Here is a 27,847-nt window from a genome sequence, read left to right as displayed (position 1 = left end):
GAAGCCTTGATGAAGATGCAGACGGACAGGCTGAGGCATGGGAAACTGAAAGCTGCCCGATGGGAAGGTGGCATGCGAGATGAAAAGGCAGGGGCCTGCCTTCAGGCATTTTCTTTGCAAGCGGCAGAATTAAAACAAAACCTCAAGGAGAGTCTGGTGAGGGGAAGGTGCCTTGCAGATGCTGCAGAGGCTTGGACTTGAACCGGGGTCCCGTCTGGCTCTGAGGTTTGGCGTGATAAGAGGTGAAGTGGTTACAGGACACAATAAAGCCGTATCTGTCTTTCTGGGAGAGGACATGGGGTAGTTGGAGAGGTCAGGGGCCTGGAAGGAAGAGGAAGGTCAGGGCAGGGTGAAGCCTGAGACAATACCTGCTCATCCTTGGGCACTGGGCAGGGCTGAGGTTACAGGGTGAACTGTGGGCAGCATGTGGGTTTCATCACATGGCTGCCCCTCCTGGAACCTGGTGCAGCCTGGGGCAAACGACCCAATGTTGAATCTCAGCTTCTTGAGATGGAAAATGGTGAAAATGACTGAAAATATCTCACAGGGATATGGTCTGGATTAAATGTGGGGGCTCAGCACATACCTGATGCTGAGTAGACCCTCAATCACTGCTGTAGCTAATGACCAATGACCCCTGTAGATGGCCTCCTTGAAGTAACTGTTTCTTGCCTCTTAGTCCCCATTCCTTTCTTCCTTATGAGATCCTTCGGTTAACAGCCGAGAGCCTGTTTTATTTATTTCATTTATTTGGCTGCACTGAGTCTTAGCTGCACCATGTGGGATCTCTTGCAGCGGTACGCGGCTTTAGTAGTTGCTGTGTGGCTTTAGTGGCTTTGTGGCTTTGTGGCACGTAGGATCTTACTTCCCTGACCAGGGTTGAACCTGAGTCCCCTGCATTACAAGGCGGATTCTTAACCACTGGACTACCAACGTGCCGTTAACTTTTAGTTCCTGCACTTCTGGGGTGTTCATCAAACTCTTTCCCTTTTCTCACCACAAATGGGGTCATAACACACCTTTGGAAAAATCCCTCTGCAGGGTCCATATCCTACTCAGAATAAAGCACAGGGGGCTTGACTGGGCCTGGAAGGTGCCCCTGCCATGGGCCCTGGGGCCTCTCCTGCACCGAGTCCCAGTGCAGTGGATCCAGAATACTTGTGCATTCTTCCATTTCTGGCCTAGTTTTATTCCTTGTCTCAGCTTAGAAGGCCCTTCTGCTGGGGTAACTCTCCCATGTACAACAGAATGGGACTCAGACACCATTCCTACAGCCCAGACTCCTTGACCCATCATTCCATGTCCCCAGACAGTGGCCTGAACTTTCTTCCCTCTTACAACTGTTTATATTCATGTAAATTACTTACTTTGCTTTTTTCTGTTGTTTACTGTTTCATCACTAAATCGAACCTGAGTCTTCTGCATCTGCAGGCAGATTCTTTGCTGCTGAGCCGCCAGGGAGGCCCCAGTTTTCTCCTGTGAAAGTGTCAGTCGTTCAGTTGTGTCCTACTCTTTGAGACCCCGTGGACTGTAGACTGCCAGGCTCCATTGTCCACCGGATTCTCCAGGCAAGAATACTGGAGTGGGTTTCTACGCCCTCCTCCTGGGGATCTTTGTGACCCAGGGATCAAACCCCAGTCTTCTGCAATGCAGGCAGATTCTTTTTATCTGAGCCACATTCTTTACCACCTGAGCCACCAGGAAAGCCGAAGAACAATCTGTTTCTGCCCAGTTTTTAATCAGGAACCTTAGGACTTCCCTGGTGGCTCAGATGGTAAAGCGTCTATCTACAATGCGGGATACCTGGGTTCAATCCCTGGGTCGGGAAGATTCCCTGGAGAAGGAAATGGCAACCCACCCAGTACTCTTGCCTGGAAAATCCCATGGACGGAAGAGCTTGGTGCAGGCCACTCACTGTCCATGGGGTCGCAAAGAGTCGGGCACGACTTCACTTTCACTTTCACGTGTGAGGGCAAACGTGATCAACACTACGCTATGGAAAGCTTTCTGCTACCAGACTGTAATTCCCAGCGGACAAAGGCCACGCCTTCTTCCTCCTTTACTCTCAGAATCTTGCTTGGTGCTCAGCCCCTAAAAGGACCTGCATAAATGTTGGCTGAATTAAGTTGAAGTCTGACGAACACTTCAACACGTTAAGTTGTAGTCTGATGAACACATCATGTATGGCTGTGAGAGTTAGACCATAAAGAAAATTGAGCCCCAAAGAATTGATGCTTTTGAACTGTGGTGTTGGAGAAGGCTCTTGAGAGTCCCTTCGACAGCAAGGAGATCCAACCAGCCCATTCTAAAGGATATCAGTCCTGAATATTCATTGGAAGGACTGATGCTGAAGCTGAAACTCCAATCCTTTGGCCACCTGATGTGAAGAACTGACTCATTAGAAAAGACCCTGACACTGGGAAAGATTGAAGGCAGGAGGAGAAGGGGACGATAGAGAGTGAGATGGTTAGATGGCATCACCGACTCCATGGACATGAGTTTGCGCAAACTCCGGGAGTTGGTGATGTACAGGGAAGCCTGGTGTGCTGCAGTCCATGGGGTGGAAAAGAGTTGGACACGACTGAGAGACTGAACGACTGAAGTGAACGGAACTGATGAACACAGCTAGTAATGGGACTGCCAACGGGAGGTGCCGGAGAAGGCAATGGCGCCCCACTCCAGTACTCCTGCCTGGAAAATCCCATGGACGGAGGAGCCTGGTGGGCTGCAGTCCGTGGGGTCTCTGAGGGTTGGACATGACTGAGCGACTTCACTTTCACTTTTCACTTTCATGCACTGGAGAAGGAAATGGCAACCCACTCCAGTGTTCTTGCCTGGAGAATCCCAGGGACGGGGGAGCCTGGTGGGCTGCCGTCTATGGGGTCACACAGAGTCGGACACGACTGAAGTGACTTAGCAGCAGCAGCAGCAGCCACGGGAGGTGCGAAATACAAAAGTCCTTATTTAGCATAAAACTGGAGCTGCAGATAAAGAAACTAGATAAGTTTGGCCGGAGGCCCTCATATTGACTGAGCCTTCACATACTTATTTCACAAAAGAGACAGTCTTCCATGAGGGATTTCCAAGCTCTTGATGATCACGCTCTCCTGTAATAGAACAATGATACTGCTGTTCTCAGCATTTCTCTTGGGGACTCAGAAACTTGACTCAATCATCTTAGACTTTCTGATAATATCCCCGTTAGGTAGAGAGAGGCAAGGTAGATGAGGAAAAGAGGCAAATTTAAACCTTGTCAAATTAGAAACGTTGGAAAAGACCCTGATGCTGGGAGGGATTGGGGACAGTAGGAGAAGGGGACGACAGAGGAAGAGGTGGCTGGATGGCATTACCGACTCAATGGACATGAATCTGAGTGAACTTCGGGAGTTGGGGATGGACAGGGAGGCCTGGTGTGCTACGATTCATGGGGTCTCAAAGAGTCGGACACAACTGAGCGACTGAACTGAACTGAACTGAACTGAAATTAGAAACGAGAAAACAAAAGGCAGCAAAGGTTAGACTAGAATCACATTGGCCAGGTTGCAGAAAGTCTGGGAATAAAGAGAAAGGGCCCTACAGCTAGAACCAAGGGCAGTGAGCAAATCCAATTTTCCCCACAGCCATTCCTCTTTCTTGCTTTACCTGACATGTAAGAAGGGGAGTTGAGTTTCTGGAACATTTGAGTACATCTGGAACATTATATAGTACATTATTCCTTGAAAAAAGAAAATTCAATTCTATGTCTAAAATCCAAGACTGTAAACTTCAGGACTCTTATTTTAAACCCATAAAAGACATTTAGGCCAAGAAAGGAGGAATAAAAAGAGATTGTAACATTCAAGTTGAGACAGACATAATTTGGCACAATCTATCAAAAATCAAAATGTACATTATACATACCCTTTGATCTAGCAATTTCGCTTCCAGGGATTTAACTTTGGAACATAATCATGGAAGTACGCAAAGAAAGATATACACACAAGACTTGTCATTACAGTTTTGTTTATAACAGCAAAAACCTGAAAGCAATCTAAATGTCCATCAGGAAGAGATTGGTTAAATAAATTATGGCGTTACGGAATATTACACAGACTTTAAAAAAGAATGAGGTAGTCGACATGAAATTACCTGAAATGGTTTCTACAATTTCTTATGAAGTTAAAAAAAAAGACGTCGCCAAATGGTAGGTATAACACAATCCCATTTATACTAAACTTAAAAAGAAATATGCTCAGACACCATAAATATTTTTAGAAGCCTAAAATAATAAACCTTCAAATGAGATTTCCTTGAAGATAGGAATGGAGGGGCAGGGAGTATACTTGGCATTTTTCAACTTTATAATCACTGAATATTTTTACCGAGAGAGTGAATACATTTTGTAGTAAAACACCTGGAAATACTAAATCTATTGTAATCAGTTCAGTTCAGTCACTCAGTTATGTCTGACTCTTTGCATCCCCATGGACTGCAGCACACCTGGCTTCCCAACTCCCGGAACTTGCTTAAACTCATGTCCATTGAGTCGGTGATGCTATGCAATGATCTCATCCTTTGTCATCCCCTTCTCCTCCTGCTTTCAATCTTTCCCAGCATCAGCGTCTTTTCTAAAGAGTCAGTTCTTCACAGCAGGTGGCGAAACATCAGTCCTTCCAGTGAGTATTTAGGACTGATCTCCTTGCAGTCCAAGGGACTCTCAAGAGCGTTCTCCAAAACCACAGTTCCAAAGCATCAATTCTTTGGGCTCAGCTTTCCTTATGGTCCAACTCTCACATCCATACATGACTACTGGAAAAACCATAGCTTTCACTAGATGGACATTTGTGCAAATTAATGTCTCTGTTCTTTTAAATATGCTGTCCAGGTTGGTCATAGCTTTTCTTCCAAGGAGCAAGTGTCTTTTAATTTCATGCCTGCAGTCACCATCTGCAGTGATTTTGGAGCCCAAGAAAATAAAGCCTGTCACTTTATCTCCATTGTTTTCATTGTTTCCCCATCTATTTGCCATGAAGTGATGGGTCTGGATGCCATGATCTTAGTTCTCTGAGTGTTGAGTTTTAAGCCAGCTTTCTCATTCTCCTCTTTCACTTTCATCAAGAGGCTCTTTAGTTCCTCTTTGATTTCTGCCATAAAGGTGGTGTCATCTGCATATCTGAGGTTATTGATATTTTCTCCTGGCAATCTTGATTCCAGCTTGTGCTTCATCCAGCCTGGCACTTCTCATGATGTACTCTGCATGGAAGTTAAATAAGGAGGGCGACAACACACAGCCTTGACGTATTCCTTTCCCAATTAGGAGCCGGTCCGTTGTTCCATGTCCAGTTCTAACTGCTGCTTCTTGACCTGCATACAGATTTCTCAGGAGGCAGGGAAGGTGGTCTCATATTCCCATCTCTTGAAGAATTTTCCACAGTGTGTTGTGATCCACATAGTCAAAGGCTTTGGCATAGTCAATAAAGCAGATGTTTTTCTGGAACTCTCTTGCTTTTTCTATGATTCAATGGATATTGGAAATTTGATCTCTGGTTCCTCTGCCTTTTCTAAATGCAGCTTGAATATCTGGAAGATCTTGGTTCACGTACTGTTGAAGCCTGGCTTGGAGAATTTTGAGCAGTACTTTGCTGGTCTGGGAGATGAGTGCAATTGTGCGGTAGTCTGAGCATTCTTTGGCATTGCCTTTCTTTGGGATTGGAATGAAAACTGATCTTTTCCAGTCCCGTGGCCACTGCTGAGTTTTCCAAATTTGCTGGCATATTGAGTGCAGCACTTCCACAGCATCATCTTTTAGGATTTGAAACAGCTCAGTTGGAATTCTATCACCTCCACTAGGTTTGTTTGTAGTGATGCTTCCTAAGGCCCACTTTACTTCGAACTCCAGGATGTCTGGCTCTAAGTGAGTGATCACACTATCATGGCTATCTGGATCATGAAGATCTCTTTTGTATAGTTCTTCTGTGTATTTTTGCCACCTCTTCTTAATATCTTTTGCTTCTGTTAGGTCCATACCATTTCTACCCTTTATTGTGTCCATCTTTGCATGAAATTTCCCCTTGGTGTCTCTAATTTTTCTTGAAGAGATCTTTAGTCTTTCCCATTCTGCTGTTTTCCTCTTTCTTTGCACTGTTCACTGAGGAAGGCTTTCTTATCTCTCCTTGCTGTTCTTTGGAACTTTGCATTCAGATGGTTATAGCTTTCCTTTTCTCCTTTGCCTTTCGCTTCTCTTTTCTCAGCTATTTGTAAGGCCTCCTAGACAACCATTTTACTTTTTTGCATTTCTTTTTCTTGGGGATGGTCTTGACCATTGCCTCCTGTCCAATGTCAGGAACCTCCATCCACAGTTCTTCAGGCACTCTGTCTATCAGATCTAATTCCTTCAATCTATTGTAAAACGTGCTGTAATTCTTTGCCTAATTCTTGACTGTTCCTTTGCAGAAGGAAATGGAGGTAAAGATTCTGCATGGGATGAACAGGCAACAAAGTTGCCTGATCACCATGCAGCAAATGGAGGGAGGCTCCAGTCAGAGACCTGCCTACAGCCCCACCTGGACAATCAGCTTGAGAAACTGATGAGTCATCTGGCCTCACCCTCCTCATCTGTAAAACAGATATCAGCCTGCACAAGTGATCTGAACATGGCTTCTTGCCTCAGAATTCTGCCTTGGTTCTACTCAATGATTTCCCTCCTCTTAAATCCTGTTGACCTTGATTCCTCCTCCTGGTCTGCCTTCTGATGGAATAGTCAGAATCAAGGGACTGGTAATTCCATGGTGGTACAGTGGTTATGACCCTGCACTTCCCCTACTGGGGGCCCAGGTTCAATCCCTAGGCTGGGAACTAAGATCCCTCAAGCCTTGCAGTGCAGACAAAAAAAGAAAAAAAGCAATCAAGGGACCAGCTTCTTGGAAGATGGCAGGTGTTTCTATACTCTCATCATCAGACCCCTTCCTTCCCACCTCACCTCCTACCCTTCTCTCTTCCTCTCTCCTTGAAATAGCCCCTTCAAGTCTAGCCCTGCAGAAAATTCTACACTTCTCCCTCTTCTAAAATCTGAAGGTATTGTGAATTTGAAGATGCACGTTATAGGCAGGACAGGAGGAGGTCTCCATCCTAACACAGCTTTCATATTTCCAGACAGGGCCCACGATGGTGAAAACTCAGAAAAGTACCTCTAGACACACACTGAATGTGTCCTTTCCTACCTGGTTCTCACACCCACCGCAGTGTCACACACACCATTCTACTGAGTTTCTAGGAAGTTTAAACGTAGGTATGCACTTTTCCCCTACTACTGAGCTTCTGCACAACATGCAACATCAGATTAAATCACAAGAGTGTAAATAGGAATGGGCATAATTATTGACAATAGGAGAAGCTGATTTTTAGGACAAAACTTTTTGTCCCATTAAATGTGGAACTATTCTGATGGTACCTATAAGAAAGGTCCATTAGGGAGCAGACTGACTCCTATCTAAAATTTTCAGCACAAAAAGGATAAGATGCATTTTTATATTGCTGAGAAGAGAACCTTGGAACATGGAATTAAAGGTCTCCCACTCACTGTCTTATTAAAAAGCAAAACCAAGGACTTCAAATTGATAAAGGTAAAACTGCTTCTCCAGCCATTTTCAGAAGATGAGAAATGCACTGAGTTGTTCTGAGTTAACTTGCTCATCATGAGCCCTCGTAAAGAGCACTGGTTAGTAAGACAATAAATGAGCATGTTTTAATTAGAAAATGCGGAATCCAAGCACTTCTGCAGGAAAGAAGATGATAGCTGGAAAGAGACATCAGGGGACTAATAAAAGTTAAGATGCATTCAGTGGCCACAGTGACTCCAAGGTAAAGTTGTGGGATGTTTGAGAAGTGAACCAGAGAGGATGATGAATCAGAAGGGGATGGGAATTACTCAGTGGAACTTATTCTTTCTGCTTCATAATGGAATCAGTTGTAAACCCCCTGCTGTGTCCAGGCAAGTGAGGTAACCGATACTCTTGAACCTCCCATACTCCCAGCCCTGGCCAGGACTGTGTGCCCAGAAGAGAAAATAATGTAATTAGGCGGTAAGCAAAAGCAGCTAGGCTGGGGCACAGCTAGCACTGAACTTGGCCTGGGTTTTCTTGTCTTTTTTCAGCCTGCCAGCTCTCTATCTTACCATCTAACACCATGGTGTTTGGTTATGGCCACACCCTTCTTTCTGTATCTGGTCCTCATAGGCATATGATCCAGGCCTCATCAGTCAACACGGTCCATGCTCCAGACCTCCAGACTGGGTCTGCTGTGGGCATGGGATTCTAGCTGAGTTCCTGGGAGTTTCCTTGAAATATGAAGAGGAAATCCTTTTTCTGTTAGTTTCTAAGCTATGAGCATAGAGCCTGCAGTTCCCACAGAGATCTCACAAAAGGACACCTGCTTAAGAATGATGTTAGGAGACAGAAAAACAGCTGAGAGAGAGAGATGCCTAGTACCTGAGTTCAAGTCCCCGAATCAAGTTCTGCCTGAGTTTTGATTCTGTCCCACACCCTACATTACCCCAAGTTGTATCTTCCTGACAGGGCTCCCAACTGGATAACAGGAAGTGTCTAAAACAGTGCTTGGCACAAGGCAGGCGTTTAAGAGATGACAATGACTAAAGACAAAACCGGGAACAGTGTTCAGTCCGTCCACACAGTGCAAAGATTTTCAATATGGCCACCATCTCTCCTCGCATGGACTCAGAAGTTTAGAAGCTGGACAAGACGATCTCTGCCCTTCTCTGCCTTAGGACAAACAAAACTGTTCAATATTTTACAGAAAATAAACGTGCTTAATTTTTAAAAAATGATTAAATATTATACCATTTCCAAATATACATCAAGTCACTTGCTAATATCTGCAGGGTTTGTGTGGAGCACTCTCGTCAAACTCACTCACAGAACATCATGGTCAAATTGTCAGGTCTTCAAGACACCTTGTCTCTGACAAAACCCCATTTCTGTGCTCTTCAAACTGCCTTCATACTTTTGTTCCACCTTCCAGTAATTAATACCCTCCTTTTTCTAATTATTTAGATAAATTCAAAGCCATCCCTGGGGTCTCCCTTTCCAAGACATCACATGCAGTAAGTCCTCAGATCTGCCGAGGGTCTTCACACCGGACTAGAGAGATTAACTCATTGGGTTTTGGAGAAAGAGAGACGAGGTCACTCAGGGTCAGCAAAAATGCAAAAGTTGAGCTGCACCAGCCTCGGAGCCGTGGACTGAGTACCTCCTCTCAGGTCATTGGCAGCGTTAGATATAAAGTGCATAATAAATGTAATGCAGTTGAATCATCCCAGAACCATCCCCCCACCCCCGGTCTGTGGAAAAACTCTCTTCCACAAAATTGGTCCCTGGTGCCAAGAAGGTTGGGGACCGCGGCACTGAGGTAACTAAGAAAGCACTAAGCTGAACACAAGACACCCACACAGCAGGGCTCCACTTTCAGAGGGCTTTTACATTTATTATCTCACTTTGCTAAGCTTGCTTTCCCCAGGGTCCCACCAAATGCTTAAAAGTGCCTAATATCACCTTATGCTTTCTTATTCCCTGTTCCAAAGTGTAGTGGAGAGGATCTGGGTTGATAGATTTAAAAAGGCATAAAGACTAAGTTCCCTATTTAAAATTCATATCTAAGCACATATCCATGCAAGAGGAAGAATATTTCCTACCTTCTTCCCAGAACCGGATTTTATATCCAGTCCTTCAAGTAATTGCAAAATAATAATAATAAGCTTTTAATCGTCATAGTTGGTGTGCAACGTCTTGACAGGAGGACTAATTTTTGAGCAGTGGACTTAGGGATGCTCCAACCCAGCGAAAGCTTTTAACAAATTGAAAGAGAATTTTAGAACCATCTCACAAATAAAAAAAGGAAGTGCTACTCATTCTCTTTTGAAATATGAGGCAGGCATGCACAGCTAAAACACTGAGGACAGAAATTGGAAGCACTTGCTGATTTCTCAAACAATTACTCTGAGCAAGAAATGATTCTGTAAGGAATTAAAAACACATGATTTTGAGGCTGATTCTCCGTGGTTAATGTTGTCATAAAAATGGATTATTTGCATACAAGACTTAGGGAACAATCTGAAACTGGTGGGTTTTGGAGGGGGAAAAAAAGCTATCGGAGAAAAAATGCTTCAAGTTGTTTCAGCTCCCTTATCAACCAAAGGGTGCAGTCCTAGCTGAGCACACTGGCTGAGTGCCTTGTGATGGACTGCGATTCCAGGGACATAAGATCCCCAATCACGAAGGCAGGCCAAACCAAGACTAATAAATCAAAGGAAGCTTCAGAAAAGGTGCAGAGCCTACTGCCCCTGCCTGGGAGAACCATGAGTGCCTTATCTGGCTTCTGTGAAAAGAAAAAGATCATTGCGGAGCCAGAATTAGAAAAGCCTCGCACTCCATCAAGTTTCTCCCATCTGAGCCAGATAAAATATCCTCTGGGGAGGCTTCAGGAAATGCCCCGAGGGAATGACAGTTGATATTAGCTGAATGGGTGAAAGAGCACAGACAGAGATGGAAATACTGGGCTTTTTTCAACTGTGAACTTAACCCGAGAGTCTTTGACATTTACAGACTCAGGGCAGAGGCTTGCACTTCCAAGGCATGACCGCAAGGTGGCCTCAGTCTGTAAAAGGGTCCTCGTGGTCCAGGCTGTGGAGGGATGGCTTTTAAAAAACACAAAACATCTTTCTACCCAGAGGCTTCCCCGTGGTAACTCATAAGTAAGAAGTTCAAGTCCCCAGAGCTTTAATAAACTTAACAAGGTTTTAATTTTATAGCGGGAGACACATTTTAAAAGCTGAGCCCTCCTTGTAGACCTCTACCTTCAAGTATGTTTCCAAGTTTGCAAACCATGCCAAGAGCAGACTAGAGTGGTCTTAAATAAGACACAATGCTTGTTTCTTTCCTAATGCACCTTGTAATTTGCACATGAGCCACAACACTTTATTTTCTTATTAATGGGTTTGAGTGTGTTTAACACCGCAAGCCATAAATAGCAAAGCAATGGATTAGATCAGGTTCTCTTTATTTTCCTGCCAATTGTCAGAAAGTGATGTGGGTTATGGGGTACCCCTCCTTACTGGGTTTTTCTCTACCACTCGCCAACACACCCTCAACTCCACCTCCCGCCTCTAACCAACAACCAATCCCTGTCTCCATCAGCCAAGGGAAAAAAAAAAAAAACACAGTCTGGTTTCTCATTGGAGAGTGTGCCTATTGAGCAGTTCAGTTATTGAGATTAATAAGCTGCCAGTTTCCAAGGAAGACTAAGAAAACTACAAAATTAAAGTGCACTGCAACGTGAAATGCTGCTGGTGGCCAGGCGGGATCATGGTGTCAAAAAGGCAAGGTAAAGCTATAAACTAAGGCTGAGTTTGAAAAGCTAACCTAAAGGTCTCATTAATTTCCATGTTGCTTCTGATGAGAATTTAGAGGGGGCATAATGTTTTGCAATATGGAGAAATCATGCTGCCTACTGATTTGAAAAGTGTTAGAATGCATTTGGTTCACCCAGAATGAATTCTAGTTTTACACCTCACTCGAAAACATTTTAAAAAATGGCGGGTGGAGGGGCGGAGCAAACAGGTTACCTTGGTTTAATATTCTCAAGATGAAGCTTGTCAGGGATTCTGTCAGAAGATTAATCCTTAGGTAGAAAAATCAATCTGAGAACAAGTGGAGAAGAGTCTTCAGGTTCAGCATGGTGGGGATGTTTCCACAATCTCATTGCTTCTCCATGAAAACCTTATTTACTAAAGGTCATTAGGCTTGATTCCCAAATATGCACTCCCCATAAAGCTTCCAGATGAGGCTAAGATTACTTGGTCTTGAAGATAAAAAGCAGGTTTTCTGAAATGCTGATACCCAAATAGATTCCTGGGATTCCCTGTGCCACTTGTCAAGCCCAACATGCTGCATTCTGGATCAGAGCACTTCCTGGGTGTTCATCACAACTTTCTGAGTGTCTCTACACGAATGATGACCAAATGGCCATCCAGCATACTCAAGGCAGTGTGGCTTTCTCCTGCCAACCTGGCAAAGTCCTGTTTGGAAGATAAATCTCCTGCAAATCACAGAGCTAAAAAAAGTAGCAGTGCTTTTTATTTCTGCAGCTTCAATTTACTCTCGCATTTTATGATAGGCAGAGCATTAAACCTCTGAACTCAGCTCACATGTATCCCATGCTGTTGCCACCACGGTCCTCTGAGGCTTTAGATTTACCATTCCAGGTGGCTGTCAGTCTTGTAGAGCTGAAGACAAGGGTCCCTTATATCCTGCCTGGCTTATGATTTTGTCAGTGACCAACTCTATGTCCAGTCACAGACTGGGATTCATTCCTCAGATCATTTCTCGCCTCACATCACTTATAATGCATTAACTTCATCATTTCCATGGCCTGGGTAAATTTTAATTGGATAATAAGTATCATTTTGTTTTGTTTTGTTCTTCTAGTTTCAAAGATATTATCATGTGATGGGAATATGGCACGTGGAATCAGGTAGACACAAGTTTCAATCCCAGTCCTGCCACCTACTTATTTGGAGATGTGCAGGTAATTTCATCTTCTCAAGTCTCAGTTTTCATTTATTTAAAATAGGGATAAGTAACATATACTCAACAGAAGAGTTAAAGGGTTCAATGGGATCATGCTTGTAAAACTAAGTATTGAGCAAAAACTGGTTGATAAAGTTGTTATTCACAGAACTATACAATCAAGTAGAATAACTAAGTTGAACAAAATTTCTGGAGAGTTTTTTTTTTTTTTTGAAAGAGAAAAATCAACTGCTAAGAACTTTGGATACAGTGAAAGTGAAAAGTGAAAGTCAGTCTTGGGTCTGACTCTTGTGACCTCGTGGATTATACAGTCCATGACATTCTCTAGGCCAGAATACTGGAGTGGGTAGCCTTTCCCTTCTCCAGGGGATCTTCCCAACCCAGAGATCAAAGCTAGGTCTCTAGCATTGCAGGTGGATTATTTACCAGCTGAGCCACAAGGGAAACCCAAGAAAAGTGGAGTTGGATATACTAACTATGCTATTATTTGTAAATGGATGTGCTTCTATGTTACATCTATTATTTTAGAATCAGAATAAGTCTGGCCAATAACAGCAACTCAATACTCTTGTTGCCTCAGAGATTTAAGAGGTGGAAAACTGAACTTGTTTTCTAAGTGACGTCACTATTCACTCAGCCTCTTTAGTAAAAAAATTGGGTATTGTGCTCGCGTCTGTCTAACCTACATCCTGACATTCCAGCCATCATTAATTTCACTGATTCTACCTTTAGTACATTCCCCATAACTCTGAATGTTCACCTCTGGTCAGATTGGTAGGAGAAAGGCAGACAGCTCTGATACTGCGTTTCCTAATGGAAACGCCACCATTTTTCATCTTAACCATGACTGTATTCTCGAAATTGCACCCTCAGTCTTACTGCACCTCTCCCGAACCACCTACCTATGAACCATAAGGCAGCTACCATAATTGAAAGCAAAACAAAGCCATTTATATATTATTTCAGCCTTCTGTTTAAAACGCTTCAGTGATCTTTCACTGTTTTGGGGGAGAGTCCAGAATCTTTAAAGCAGCCCCAAACCGTGCTCTGTCCTGCCCTTGCCTGCCTTTCTAGTTTGCTTTCTCTTCCTGGAATCATAGCACTTCTCCTCCCACTGGATCATGGTTTTCACCACCAAGAACATTCTTTAAGTCTAATTAACACCTACTCATCCTTCGGGCTCAGCTTATATGCCAATTTCTCCTGAGTCTGGCTTCTCTATACCTCACATGGCACTTAATGCATTTGTCATTGTAGGGTCACAGGCCTGATCTTTTGCTCAGATTCTGTCTACAGCCTAGAATCTACAAAAAGACACGGACTTGCTTTTCTTCTTCTTCAATGCCTGGCATCTGGTTGGGTCTCACAGATGTTTCTCTAATGAGTAATGGATGACCATTTCAAAAAGTAACTCGCAAACTTGTTTGCAGCTTGAGGATCCTCATGGCTACTCTGGTATTCTGGGGCAAAAGCAAACTCAGAGGGAAGTTTTGTTCTGCTTAGGGATTTTCTTTAGTGACCTGCTACCAGAGAGAGATTCTGAGAAAGAAGCTTGCTTCAGCAAAATGCACAATGGAAGAAAAGTTAGGTTCTGTCACTGAGCTACTTTTTTTTACTACTTTAGACAAAGAGATGCTGACTTCAGAAACTCCCAAAGAAGCAGCTGGCCAGAAAGATCCCTGACCTTGTTGCTCTCAGGAGAGGAAGGAGGAGATACGTGGTATCAACTCAGAATTACCCATGGACCTTGTTCTAAGACCTTCTGCAAGTAGGCTGAGAGAAAGATGGTTGAGGAGAGTGATTTTATAGACCATCCAGGCTGTTTGCAAATAGTTCCTCTGCCCTATGTTTTGTTACTCTTGGCTTATATTATGGTTTACACATGAACTGATTGTTTTGGGTAGTATGCATTTATATGCATTTTTTATTTATATGGTTAACATTGATACAGAACTTTCCTTATTAGCTTTTTTTGTCTTGTGTTAAATTCCAAATTTGTACAGTGCTGTTTTCTGGCTATGCCTCCTTAACCAGCACCTTGATTCTACTTGTCATAGAACAAAAAATGGAAAAAGCACAGTCCAGGGAAGATCTAACATGCCTCATTAAGACTGATGGGAACATCAACAAGCAATGCAGGGGGCAAGGGCTTGTAACTTGCTGGTCTAAAGAAACACCTTGGATTTGGCTTGGAGTCTCTGGGGTGGCAGAATGCCTACCCATCACCTTTCAGAGTTATGAAATTCTTCCATCATGCCCAGAAGTCTAGATTAATGAGATCGGGGGTGGTGAAGTTTTGTTTGTAAATTTCCATTGCACTTTCACAGTTGATGACTATATCATAATCAGCCTCCAGAATGTCTTGCCTTCAATGGTTCTCTCTCTCCGATGTGGTTAATCAATTCTTATTTGATATGAAAGACATGAATGGGAATCCTAGTAATGATATCATTACCCTAACTTAAGAGCTTCCATTTCCTACATTTGCTCGGTGGGTAAGAAAATGACACCATTAAATTAACAATATTTCAGCTTTGGAGTGAGGGAAATAGTTGACTTCTACAGTTTCCAAGACTATACAGAAAAATCACTGAAGGATGGGATCAAATAGTGCCATAATCTTTGATTTTTTTTCTCCACTTATCTACTAGGTAAAACTCTTATTTATCTTTCCAAACCCAGCTCAAACAGCCCCTCAGCTGGAAAACTTTTCCTGAACATCCTGGAATAGTTTATTATGATGTCAACTGTCCAACCACTGTAACTTACAGACTTCCATTATTGTAAACACTGCATGATCTTTGTGCCTATATCCTTTTTTAGGCTGTATGAGCTCTAAGGGAAGAATACATGTTTTAATCATAATCTCCCCAGTACCTAACATAGCACTTAGTATTTTCAAGAGACTCAGTAAATATTTGCTAATAAGAGGCTGAATAATATTTAAAAGAGAAACATAAAGTTCAACAATTCAATACAAGACCAGTTGCAAATTACATGTATTCAGTTCTATGGATGGAATTTCAAATATCTGGGTTTGATTTTAGTAATGGCCCATCTCAAGGGATTTACATTCTCTAATTCTTGGCCCTTGAATGTACTGATCAGAGAACATCAGATACTGTTCTTGCCTTCTGATAGGCTTCAAGGTTTTGGCCATTTTATTAACTCTTCAAGCTTGCTTCCTCTAAAAGCACTGAGAAACTCCAATCCTAGGAGAAATGCTAAGTATTCTAATAACCGGAAGATGGACTCGACAGGTTGGAAGGCATGTTCTGGGAGAACTTCAGGAGAGCAGGAAGGGGGTATGCTTGGTTTGCTAGTCCTCTCCCCCAGATCTTTTCAAGGGAAATATTTATTGCCAATCACATCAGCATGTGATGGGTGACACGAGATACCCTCATGCAATGCATGTGTTCTCATCACCAATAAGAGACTCTTTGTGAGGAATGGACATTCTGATGGGTCTTTCCCTGACGGTGTGACAATCAAGGCAACAACTGTAGGTCTGTGATCCAATATCTCACCATCTTACGTAGAGAAACCACCAGAGTTCCATCCAGTGTCTCATAATTTACCATCTCACTGATGCTCTAGAATGCTTGCAAGTTACCTTGACCCCCAAATCTACATTCTGAATTTTTAAAATGGTGACCACAATGATTTCTTCCTACTTCGCTGAAATGCTTCCAGGCTTGATTGAGACAGTGCATTTAAACCACTAATATTGGCATATACAAAGTACACAATAAAAACTGGTTGGTATTGGTGATGATAGTCCTCTTTTTTCCTTTTTCTCCTTCTTTTTCCCAATATCTATTACATTTCTTCTACCCTTTCTCCTCCTCCTCCATCTTACTCACTGTGCATAGCCTCATGTCTACTGACTATTAATATTTTCCAAATAATGGTCTGTTAATGTGAAAATAGACTGCCTAGTACCCAACAAACTCTATGGCAGTTCATAAATATAAGGAAGAAAAAAGAAAATCTTATCCAGTCTTAAAGCCCACCGCCAACTATGAAAATATACTGAGTTAAGCCTGGTACACTAGTTAGCTTTCAGCCTGGAACACTTCCATAAAGCTACTTATTAGTGGGTTATTATATCAATGCAAATGTTCAAACCTATCTATTGTATATAATATATGCATATAGTTTCTACTGAGTTTACTTATTGTAACCCTTAGAGATTAAGAAATCACCTACACTGGTTACAAATCACCTACACTGGTCAGAAAATAAAATGCATTAAAGTTTGAAGTGACTATAGTGACCGTGGTGTTCAACGTATTCAAGATCTTATTAATAACACAAAAACATTAGAGATAAACAACATGAAATGCTATGGCTTGCATAATTATTTCCAGCCGCATGCAGACAATTCACTGGCCATTACCAGAAAGAGTACAGATTATTTTTGTCTTTAAACCTAAGTTATTAAAGTTTAAAAACTATGTGAGAACTTCCTAAAGGTTCAGTACGAATTAGCCCCATTCTCTATTTGGTCTTCATGGTTCTTCTGGGCTAGGAAACAGTGACTACTGAAGCACTCACACCATGAAAGTGCCTGGGAATGGAAAAACAAGACCATTCCAATATCTGGTCCACCCACTGCCAATTACATTGTAGCCTGCCACGCTGCGACCAATACCCCTTCTTTCAGGTCACTAAGGCAAGGGTGATTTTGGAAGACTAGAAGTAAAGGTGAGAAAAGGACAGAAGCAAACACAAAACAAAACAAAGCCAGACCTGGAGATCACTTTCCAACTCTTCCCTTTCAACATAAATGCTGCCCCTTTTTTCTTGTTTGTTTTTTCCTACACTGTTGTTTGCCCCTCAGGCATCAAGCTGTTAAAAAGTGTGTACAGGAGGGATTAAAGAGAGACTGCATGTTGGATGAAATATAAATTAAAATTATACTTCTGTCAGTCTGGAATTGGGGATTGTTTCTCAAGGTCTCCCCAAACACTTAATTTCAAATGAGTCTTCATTTATTACTTCAGGAAAGGCTAAATGCATAATTTATCAGCAGCTTTCAGTCAATATACCCTTATAAGCATGTTTCCCATGAGCCTTTGTATAAAAATATGTTATGCTAATTCTATTAGTTGGATACACAGGAGCTGTCGAAGAAAGTAAACACGCATTAAAAGGAGACACGTGTGAACAAAAGAAATACCTATCAACCTGCAGTCCAGGGTGGAATCACCAAGGGAACAGCCAGAGCTGGTCAGCTTGTCCCACAACGTAGGTGGGGTTTTCACCCCACTAGAGCTCTGCGCCACCCCGAGGCTCTGGGAGGGTGAGGCAGGAAGGAGGCATGTGTGATCATGATGGGGACTTACCGGGTCTCCAGCGGCACGTTGCTGTTCAGCACCCAGCTGTCCTGAAGCTGAACGGACTCGGGCGTGGTGGCCAGGTCATTGGGCGCGGGAGCCGGGGCGTGGATCTGACTCCGCCGGTTGGTCAGCGAGTTCCTGTTGAGGGAGTTGGCGGACGAGTGGTGATGGGACAGCGTGTGGTTGTGCGGGGGTGGCAGAGGGGGCCTCAGAGTCGACTGGCTGTGGTGGTTTGGAGGGCCTGGGAAAAGAGGAAGGAGAAATGGCGGTCAGGGGCTGCCGGCCGCCGCGAACACTCTATCTGGAACCAAAGCCTTGATATTGACAAGTGCTGAACATCACCAACCAGAAACGCAGGTAAGACTACATCAAGCATCCCAGGGTCACTTACTAATAAACAGTATGCCTTGATTTGCTTTTAGGTAGGCATCAAATGATGAATGAGAAGCTAGGTAAGCCAAACCAGGCTGGTGAGGGCTGACCAGTGGGAATTATTTGAAACTTATTAATTCCACAAAGAAAGTCATGTGACATTCAAGGGTGACCACTGTTGTAACTGGAGAAGGCAATGGCACCCCACGCCGTACTCTTGCCTGGAAACTCCCATGATGGAGGAGCCTGGTAGGCTGCAGTCCATGGGGTCGCTAAGTCAGACATGACTGAGCGACTTCACTTTCACCTTTCGCTTTCATGCATTGGAGAAGGAAATGGCAGCCCACTCCAGTGTTCTTGCCAGGAGAATCCCAGGGACGGGGGAGCCTGGTGGGCTGCTGTCTATGGGGTCGCACAGAGTCGGACACGACTGAAGTGACTTAGCAGTAGCAATAGCAATTGTTGTAACAAGTTCCCAGCCCATTTCCTGGTAAGGTAAGCCAGGTTACCCCATACATTCTTTAAACAATGTTCAAAAAGGGGGGAGGGAGTGGGCTACCCTGGTGGTCCAGTATTAGGCTCCACACTTCCACTGCAGGGTGCATGGGTTCCATCCCTGGTTGTGGAACTCCTACATGTTGTGAAGTGTGGCCAAAATAAAGATAAAAAGAAATAATGGCATGGCATCTTTCTGAAGGTATAAAACTATAGCATACTGGAAGTCAGGGAGTAGCAACTTTAAACACCTATCAGGGGCCAGGCAGGAAAGTGAAGTGGACTGAGGTGAACGGGAGCAGGTAGGGAACAGCCTTCACTCAGATCAAGGCTCACGTGGCTATGTAGGGGTTAGAGATCAAGGCAACTGATCTTCCAGTTTTTCTAGGAAAGCTGAAGATCTGGACTTTTAGAGTTTTTTAAAAAATGTTGACAATGAAAATACATATGCGTGTGTTTTTGGTATGTGTATTTATATATATATATATACACACACACATATATATATTTTTTATACACACACACACACACATATATATATATATATATACACACATATGACTACATATAACTTCCCTGGTGGCTCAGATGGTAAAGAATCCGCCTGCAATGCGGGAAACCCTGGTTCGATCCCTGGGTCAGGAAGATCCCCCAGAGAAGGGAATAGCAACCCAAAATGGCACCCCACTCCAGTACTCTTGCCTGGAAAATCCCATGGACGGAGGAACCTAGTGGGCTGCACTCCATGGGGTCGCTAAGACTTGGACACTACTGAGCAACTTCACTTTCACTTTTCACTTTCATGCATTGGAGAAGGAAATGGCAGCCCACTCCAGTGTTCTTGCCAGGAGAATCCCAGGGACGGGGGAGCCTGGTGGGCTGCCGTCTATGGGATCACACAGAGTCGGACACGACTGAAGTGACTTAGCAGCAGCAGCCAGTATTCTTGCCTGGAGAATTTCATGGGCAGAGGAGCCTGGCGGACTACAGTCCATGGGGTCTCAAAGAGTCGGACACAACTGAGCGACTAACACGTTCACTTTTACATTTATACACAATCACATGTATATATGTATACCTTTTTAAAAATGAGAGTTAACAAAACACACCTATGAGCTCACTCAAATCAGGGGCTTGATAACATCTGTCCTCTCAGAGATGAACCCTGAGGACTCAGTCTCTGCAGAAAGTCAGGGTTGATGTTTTCAAACCGTGACCCTTACTCAAAATTGCACCCTAGTTTCTAATCTTGAAACCCTCCATCCTTGCCGGAAAATCACACAAAGGACAACCACACCCCTCTACATATCTGCCTGTAAATATGACCAAGGATGACAATCCCATCCACGGTTTTCCTGGCAGTCCGTTCTCCATCTACAAAGTGAAATATTTTAAGCGTAATGATAATGAGAGCCGTTCACTATGCAGTGCAAGCCTATAATTTGGTTTTAATGGCTGCTGAAACATGACTTTTAATTTGTGTCCTTTGAGAAAGTTTATTTTTTGAAGCCTCCAGTCGGGCTTGGCAGCCCACCAGGTGACTGCCGAGCCTTGTCATTTTGGCCCCTGCCAACTTTGAAAATCCTCAGCCCCTGCTGTCCTGGCTCTAAGAAGTTGGCTCAAGTCATTTAAACAAGCAATTTGACACAAATTTCAACTACTTGTCTCCTTATGTGGCCAGGCTACATCTCCAAAAGGTGTAATCTACATTCCATGGCTCCTGGGAAGCTTGCAGAAACGTTCTGAGAGAAAGGCAACATGTCAAGAAGATACTAGGTTTGGGGAGCATCGTGACCATTGCAAACAGAAAGAAAAATGCAGAGGAAAGTGGTTCCTCGAAGTTTGTGTCTCTGGGCTGAAATTATTTGGGTGATTTTTTTTTTTGGGGGGGGGGTGTTGTGTATGGAAAAAGACAACTAAAACTAAAACCCAGTGGGAAATGCCACCATACAGTTGTATAGATTTTTAAATCGCGTCCTCCAAATGAACCTGTTAATTCGTATTTTCCATTCTGCACCACTGACATTTTAAATATAACTTTGAGGGAGTTTCATTGCTGTAGCAGGCTATTATATTTTCTGGCATTGTTGTCTGTCTTGCAATGTATTATTATATAGTTATTTAGCATTTGTCTGTCTTGTATTAGTGGAAAGAGGGGAGAAAAGGGGGTGAAATGATGTAATAATGATCCTTCAGAGATGCTATCTAAGCCCCTCACACAAGGTTAATGAATTCTCATGCCTTTCTTTCTCCCCCTCTCAACTCCAATCCAAGTGGTGTCATTATTCTCCATTAGTTAGGTAATTATGAGCCTTGACTCGGGAAGGCGAGATGAATCAGAGTACAAGCGAGAACCCCTCCTCCCCAGCCCCGAGCCCTCAGCCCCCACCCTCCAGCTCTCCAGCTACACCCTCCCAAAGTACAAAGAGGCCCTGTGAGGGATTTCATTCACTAAGTGAGACACCAGGACCCTCCTGCTTCCGGTCTGTTCACCCTGACCTGAGATTTCTCTGCCTGCTCCAGCCTGGGTGGTCTTTTCCTGTCCATCTGTGTTCCCTGTGGGTGGAATTCCTGTGGGTGTCTTCCTGCGGACACAGCCGGTGGTGGTGCTCAGGGGGGAACGGAAGCACCCACCTGGGTGTTGTGTGGTATGTTTCCAACAGACAGACGGTGAGTTTTCCAATTAATTGCAAGACATGTCAAATTCTCCATTTCTCCTTAAGAGAAGGCCTAGGGTTTCATGGTGGGGTGTGGGTGAGGGGGTGGTTGAGGGATGGAGAGGACAAACAGGAGAAGATAAACAAATATTCAACTCTCCACTCACCCGGCCCTCCTATAAAGCCGCAAGCTCTTTGCATATAAATCAAATGACCAATAGCAACAACAGCACAGTGGTCCCCCCTCCTCAGTATTGAAGGACGCTCTCCTTATACTGTCGCTCATTTCCACTGTGACACTGGTCATATTTGCTCATTTATCTATCTATTCAAAACTCAAACTTCTGAACTAGGTGCAGGAGCTAGAAGGAAAAGATACTGACAAGAGAGGCAAATGCTATCACTGGGGATAAACAGAACGGTGCAGGAGCATCTGCAGGGGGCACTGAGCCAGCGGTTAGGAGATAATATCTAAAGAATTGGGTTCAGGGATCAAGTCTGCCCACTTTTGGGTTATGGGAACTTAGGCCTCAGACTTCATTTCTCTAATTATCAACATCCTTATCTGTCAAATGATGAAAACAGCAGTAACCACCCATAAGGTTGCTGTGAAAGGTAGGGAGGAAGGTGATTGTAAAGGGCTAAACATGTTACCTGATGGCTGGCAAGTTCCCCCCAAACTGCGTGCATGGACCATTGCTTGGTTCTCGGGAACAGAAGGATGGATAAAAGAGTAACTGCAGCTCTCAAGGAGCCCAGATTTAAGCAGAAAGAGTATGCCCAGAGTTCATCTCCCGAGGGCAGGAGTCACAAACTGGCAGACCCCAAGCTGACTATTACCAAACATTCAAGGTCAAGACTGTACATAGGATTCCAGACTTCTGACTTCTCTTGAAAACAAATTGAAGATATCGAGTCTGTATTCCCTCATGGCAACAACTGGATGGAGCCCAGCACCACTGGGTGGTTTTGTTTGTTTGCTTCCATCATCAACCTGAACAACCTCTGTTAAATTCACCTGGTCAGATATATGCATTTGTATTACTGCCTGGTAGACATTTACGCTTTTGAGCTGCTGCCTGAACTCAGGGTTCCTTAGCATTCTGTGTGGGTCACGTATCTCTAATATCACAACACTTCTGCTACAGTTAATGATCTCAAGCACTTTTTGTGTTTGTTTTTGTCGCAGTCATCCAATATGTTTGCTGGATGTGATGGTTTTCTATTTCAAAAAATGCACACAATGGCAAGCAACATGCCTTACTGCTTTCTAGGAAGCTAAATGACATGAAAAAGTCATTCTCTAAGGCAAGTGTTGCCTTCAATCTATGGTGAAACCCAGATGAATATCTCAGCTTGATGAAGGAAGCTTCCTTCATGTCCACTTCAAGTTCCACACATTTATTGGGCTTAATTCATGTGCATCTTATTAATGGCGCTTCTATTACATAAATATGAAATCACATAGTCATGTAATTGAGGCATGAATAACTATGTAGCATAAACACTTACATGTTATCAACCTAATAAGTATGCTATTAGCAGCAAAAGGCAGTTGTCATTAAAATTACTGTGCTAACCTATTATACTGCACCCGATTTATCCTGAAGTCAGAAATCTGGAATTTGTTTTTAGGTGCTGTGCAGCTTTTAGTCCTAGGAAGAAGGAGCTATATATTGGTCCTTTGTTAAAAGCTAGGGTGGGACAGATAGGAATCCGAGCAAAGATAAGTTAATTCATGGAGAAGATGCTTCCTGTAGATTTAAAAATGAAGTGCTGGAATGAACACTTAACTTGTACTGTTTGCTTATTTGGAATTGTTTGCTTGAACGGTCTATGCGTCTGAGGTTTTAGATGTGCTGTGGGACAGTTGCCAGCAATTCTGTTCCCGAAAGAGATGCTGTTCACATATTCTGTCCTTCCTAAATGCCAACTGGTTAACGGTGGAGTCTTAAAAATAAAGCAGTACTTCTTGATCAGGTCACAATATCAATTCCAACATAGTTGTCTGGGATTACAAAATTTTAGAGTATCAACACTTTTTGTAGAAAAATTTTTATGGAAGTATAGTTGAATTATAATAGCACCTAAGTTTCAGGCGTACAGCACAGCAATTCAGTTATATATATAACTTTTCCCTTAAAAGTTATTTTGGAATACCAAGTATGGTTCCCTGTACTATAGACTAGGTCTTTGGTGGGTTTATGGTAATGTGTATATATTAATCCAAGTCTCCTAGTTTACCCCTCCCCTGCCCCTCTTCCCCTTCGGTAACCATAAGTTTGTTTTCTGTGTATGTGATTCTCTTTCTGTTTTGGAAATAAGTTTATTTGTGTCTTTTTTTTTCCTCTTCAGATTCAACCTATAAGCAATATAATATAATATTTATCTTTCTCTGGTTTACTCTGCCTCGTATGATAATCTCTAAATCCATCCATGTTGCTGCAAATGGCATTATTTCATTACTTTTTATGACTGAGTAATAGTCCATTTTATACACACACACACATAAATATTAATACATACTGGAGTTTCATCACCCAGAAACTCCAGTCTGTCAACATTATCCCCACTTCTAGCATATTCTAGCATAATTGCTGTCAAGAAGGAACTTGCTTCAAAGATGAGGTTCAGGAGGCAGAGTTTGTGGTTAATTCATTATCCACAAATAAATAAATCAGGAGGGATAAATTAGGAAGCTGAGATTAACATATACACCTTCACTATATAGAAAATAGATAATGAATATCACTCATTCTTGGAGATGGCATGCTAATTGTTGATCTTTAAAAATAATTGTTGATCTTTAAAAATTATATATATATATACACACACACACACATACACACATACACTGGAGTCAACTTTTGTGTTGACTAGATGAGTAGTGCTCAAATAGCATGTGGAAGCCAACAACGCCCACATTTTAAATAACGTGTTAAGAAAGAATTCTCTTTGGCGCTAAGGAAGCAAATTCACAAAAACTGGCTATTGTTGCACTTTTCCTAAATAAACAGCTGGGGAGGTATTCAGGCTGGGTCTACCTTTGCCAGGCAGGGTGTTGATGACAGTGGGAGGGCAGGGATGAACTCAGATAGCCTTGACTTGCCCACACCAATTATTCCTGGCGATTAAAAATGGTGATGAAAAGTGTGAAAGAAGTAGAGGCCTGCCTAGCTGCCAACAGTTTACTCATTCTTGGAGCTGGCATGCCAGTTGTTGGCCTTCAAAAATTTTAACCCTTCAGCCCCCAAGATAATGAATTAACCACAAACTCTCTGCCTTCTGAACCTCATCTTTGGAGCAAGTTCCACCTTGAGAGCAATTTGAAGTGGGGATAATGTTGACAAAGACTCTGGAGTTTCTGGGTGACGAAAACTAGCACCAGGACACCCTGTTCAATTTTAACCTTGAATGGGCACCACAGGGAATCAGAGGTGAGCATTTTCAAGCCTCCGGTTAGAACTAAGGAGAGTGGAGGCTATTGCAGACGGCCAGGCTGGTGATAAGTTCTGAACTCCTGTTTGGCCACTTATTAGCTATGTAATCCCTGGAAAGTTACGTACTTGTTTCTGAATTTGTTTCTTCATCTGTAAGATGGGTAGAGTAATTTTATTTCTTTCATATGATTGCTAGGATAATCAAATGAGAATATTTGTAGGGAGCCTAGCACAATTCTTGGCACTTTAGTAAGCTATCAATACATATCATTTTCTTTGCAATTAATAATACCAATAATAGTAATAACGGTGATAGCAACCATGGTTCTGGCGAAAGTGATGAATACCTCTTGAGGCACTCCAGTTTTCCTAGCTCTTTTAGGCAGCAGCTTTCACAGTGAGATATCAAATCAACATGTGGAGGCAAAATTACCATCCTCAGATCCCCTCTACCTTCAGAGTCTGTCTGCAGAAGGGCATAGGGACTAAGTGACATTAATACAGGCGGTCTCAGGAGTATCTCTCTAAAAGCCTGCAGAAGTGGAGCCTGGGATTCAGAGCTCTCTTATTTCCATAAACAAAACAATGAGCATGACGACAAACCAATAATATTGAAAACAGATGCTGTGAATTAAGCTCTCTGTGTGTGTCTGATCCCACACTAAGGGCTGCACTTCAGTTATTTCAGAGTATTTCCACTCCCTTCTATGGGATAGGTTCCCTTATCATCTCCATTTTACAGATCCAGAAAGTTAGGCTCAGAGAGGTTAAGTAGTGTGCTCATGGTCACACAGCTCAGTAAGCAATACAGCTGGTGTTTGATCCCAGGGTCTTCTCCCCACTTTGCCCCATGCAGAGGAGCACAAGGTTCTAGAAAGCATCTCACAGGGAGGGAATGAGGACCCCTCCCCGGTTTGCTCAGGACCCTGCAAATCCCCGCCTGTCACATGGGTTCGATTTGCTGACAGGGAAGTGTCAAACTACTTTGGGCTTCCCTGGGGGCTCAGATGGTAAAGAATCTGCCTGCAGTGCGGAAGACCTGGGTTCCATCCCTGGGTTGGGAAGATCCCCTCCAGAAGAAAGTGGCAACTCACTCCAGTGTTCCTGCCTGAAGAATTTCATGGACAGAGGAGGCTGGTGGGCTATGGTCTATGGGGTCATAAGAGTCGGACATGACTGAGTGACTAACACGCACACAGACATTGCAAATACAGAGGAAAACTGGCTTGCTGTACTCTTTCACACATTGCTTAAATCGCAGAACCAGATCTCATGAGAAAGTGGAGGGAATCTGCCCCTCACAGTATGGCTTGAATCAAGAGAAATAGGCCAGAACAGTCAAACGGCAGAGCAGTCTCTTTTCTGCGCCTCTCGAAAGGGCCCTCCCTGTGCTGCATTCCTGCCTCCCATAACCAGTGGCGGGAGGGATGAGCAGCAATTAGGTCTGCTGGAGGCGGAAACAAGGGCACGCCGGCCGGGGCCTGTCCTGCTGGCTCTGATCGGCAGGCCTCTGCCAACAGCCCAGGGATGAGGGGGCGGAGGATGATCCAGATTCAGCTTCCTCCTCCGTTTGGAGAGAGGCTTACTCACCTGCCTCTAAGTACTGGACCCTGCAGACATTCAGCGAGCTCCCTCCTTCCCTTAACATCTACTGAATGATCTTTCTCCTAAAGAACAGACTCTTTATTTCTCATTATTGACCCACTGATGGTATTGCTGGCATGTGGGATGGTTGACTTGTCTGTACTATTTCTTACATCTAACTGTGCTTTTGTCAGGCTATTTCTCTGCATGTCAGAAGAGAGGAGAAAAGAAAGAATACAAGGTGAAGGAGAAGCCAAGTTACAGCCTCTTTCTCATCTCCCAGAGGGCCTCCCTGGCCAGGGCCTGTCAGTCTGTGTTGCACGGTCCTGGAGCCAGGAGGCTGGCCCTCCTGGAAAGACCCCATTCAGCCTGACCGGAGCACCAGAGAAGGAAAGGACAGTACTCACTCATAAGGAGTGATTTGTAGTTTACTTGCTTACACAAAATGTATGATCTCAGAGAAAGAGCATTCCGGGCACCTTTATGATGATACTCGCAAGGCAGACGTGTTGTCAGATTTACCTACGTTCATAAACAGCTAGGGTTCAGAGCGACATCTTAGCTCATCTAAGGACAATCGTTTGCATTTAATAAGCCCCACCTGTGTGATAAGCACTTTATATATTTCACCTTATTTAAAACTTATAATACTCTACTCAATATTCTGTGATAACCCAGATGAGAAGAGAATCTGTAAAAGAGAGAAAATAAGTATGCATAACTGAATCACTTTGTTGTACACCTGAAACTAACCCAGCATTGCAAATAAACTCTACTCCAGTGAAATCAAAATTTAAAAAAAAAATTGAAGAAAAATTTATAACGTTCAGAATAGATATTGTTGTCCATTTCGAAGAGGAGGAAATAGAGGGGCAGGGAGGTTACATGATACAGGCTTCCTTTTGTACATTTCATATTTAACCACGTTATATCCGGGCCCCTTTCCAGTGCACTAGCTCTTTCATCACCCTTGGCAAAAAGTTTTGTATTATTTTTGGACCCTCCTGGGTTCTGCACGAGACTGTGAGCTCCTCCAACACAAGGAGCCTATCTCTCTTGTTTTTATATCCCCAGCACAAGGCTACAGCGCCTGGCATGGAAACAGCACAGAATGAATGAGTGAACAAATGAGCTGATGCCCCTGGAGGGTTCTGTTTGGTGAGCCTCAGCTCAGAGGAATCACAGTAGACTTCTGCCCCTGCTCCTTGAGCATTCCAGTTAACTCCCCTAGTTCCCATTGCCTCAGAAGGTCCTTTAACAGGGAGAGGGGCAGACACAGGGGAGAGGTGACTTCCATCCCCTCTATTTTTATGTTTGGTCCTGGCTCTGCCTGACCTCCTACTCGTTTAATTTTTATTAATGACAACTTTACTGAGCCA

The 27,847-nt window shown here is 43.4% G+C and overlaps 1 protein-coding gene across 1 annotated transcript in view; it reads right to left on the bottom strand.

The window, feature by feature from the left end:
* Nucleotides 1–27,847, bottom strand: part of TENM2 (teneurin transmembrane protein 2) — a 1,062,966-nt gene that overhangs the window by 325,722 nt on the left and 709,397 nt on the right. Inside the window, exon 4 of the mRNA XM_052642871.1 lies at nucleotides 17,927–18,161. Within this exon, the coding sequence (XP_052498831.1) occupies nucleotides 17,927–18,161 (235 nt within the window). The remainder of the gene's footprint in view (nucleotides 1–17,926; nucleotides 18,162–27,847) is intronic.

Source organism: Budorcas taxicolor, chromosome 7, assembly GCF_023091745.1.
Source record: "Budorcas taxicolor isolate Tak-1 chromosome 7, Takin1.1, whole genome shotgun sequence".
Taxonomy (NCBI): domain Eukaryota; kingdom Metazoa; phylum Chordata; class Mammalia; order Artiodactyla; family Bovidae; genus Budorcas; species Budorcas taxicolor.
This window is presented reverse-complemented; position numbering and strand designations above follow the sequence as displayed.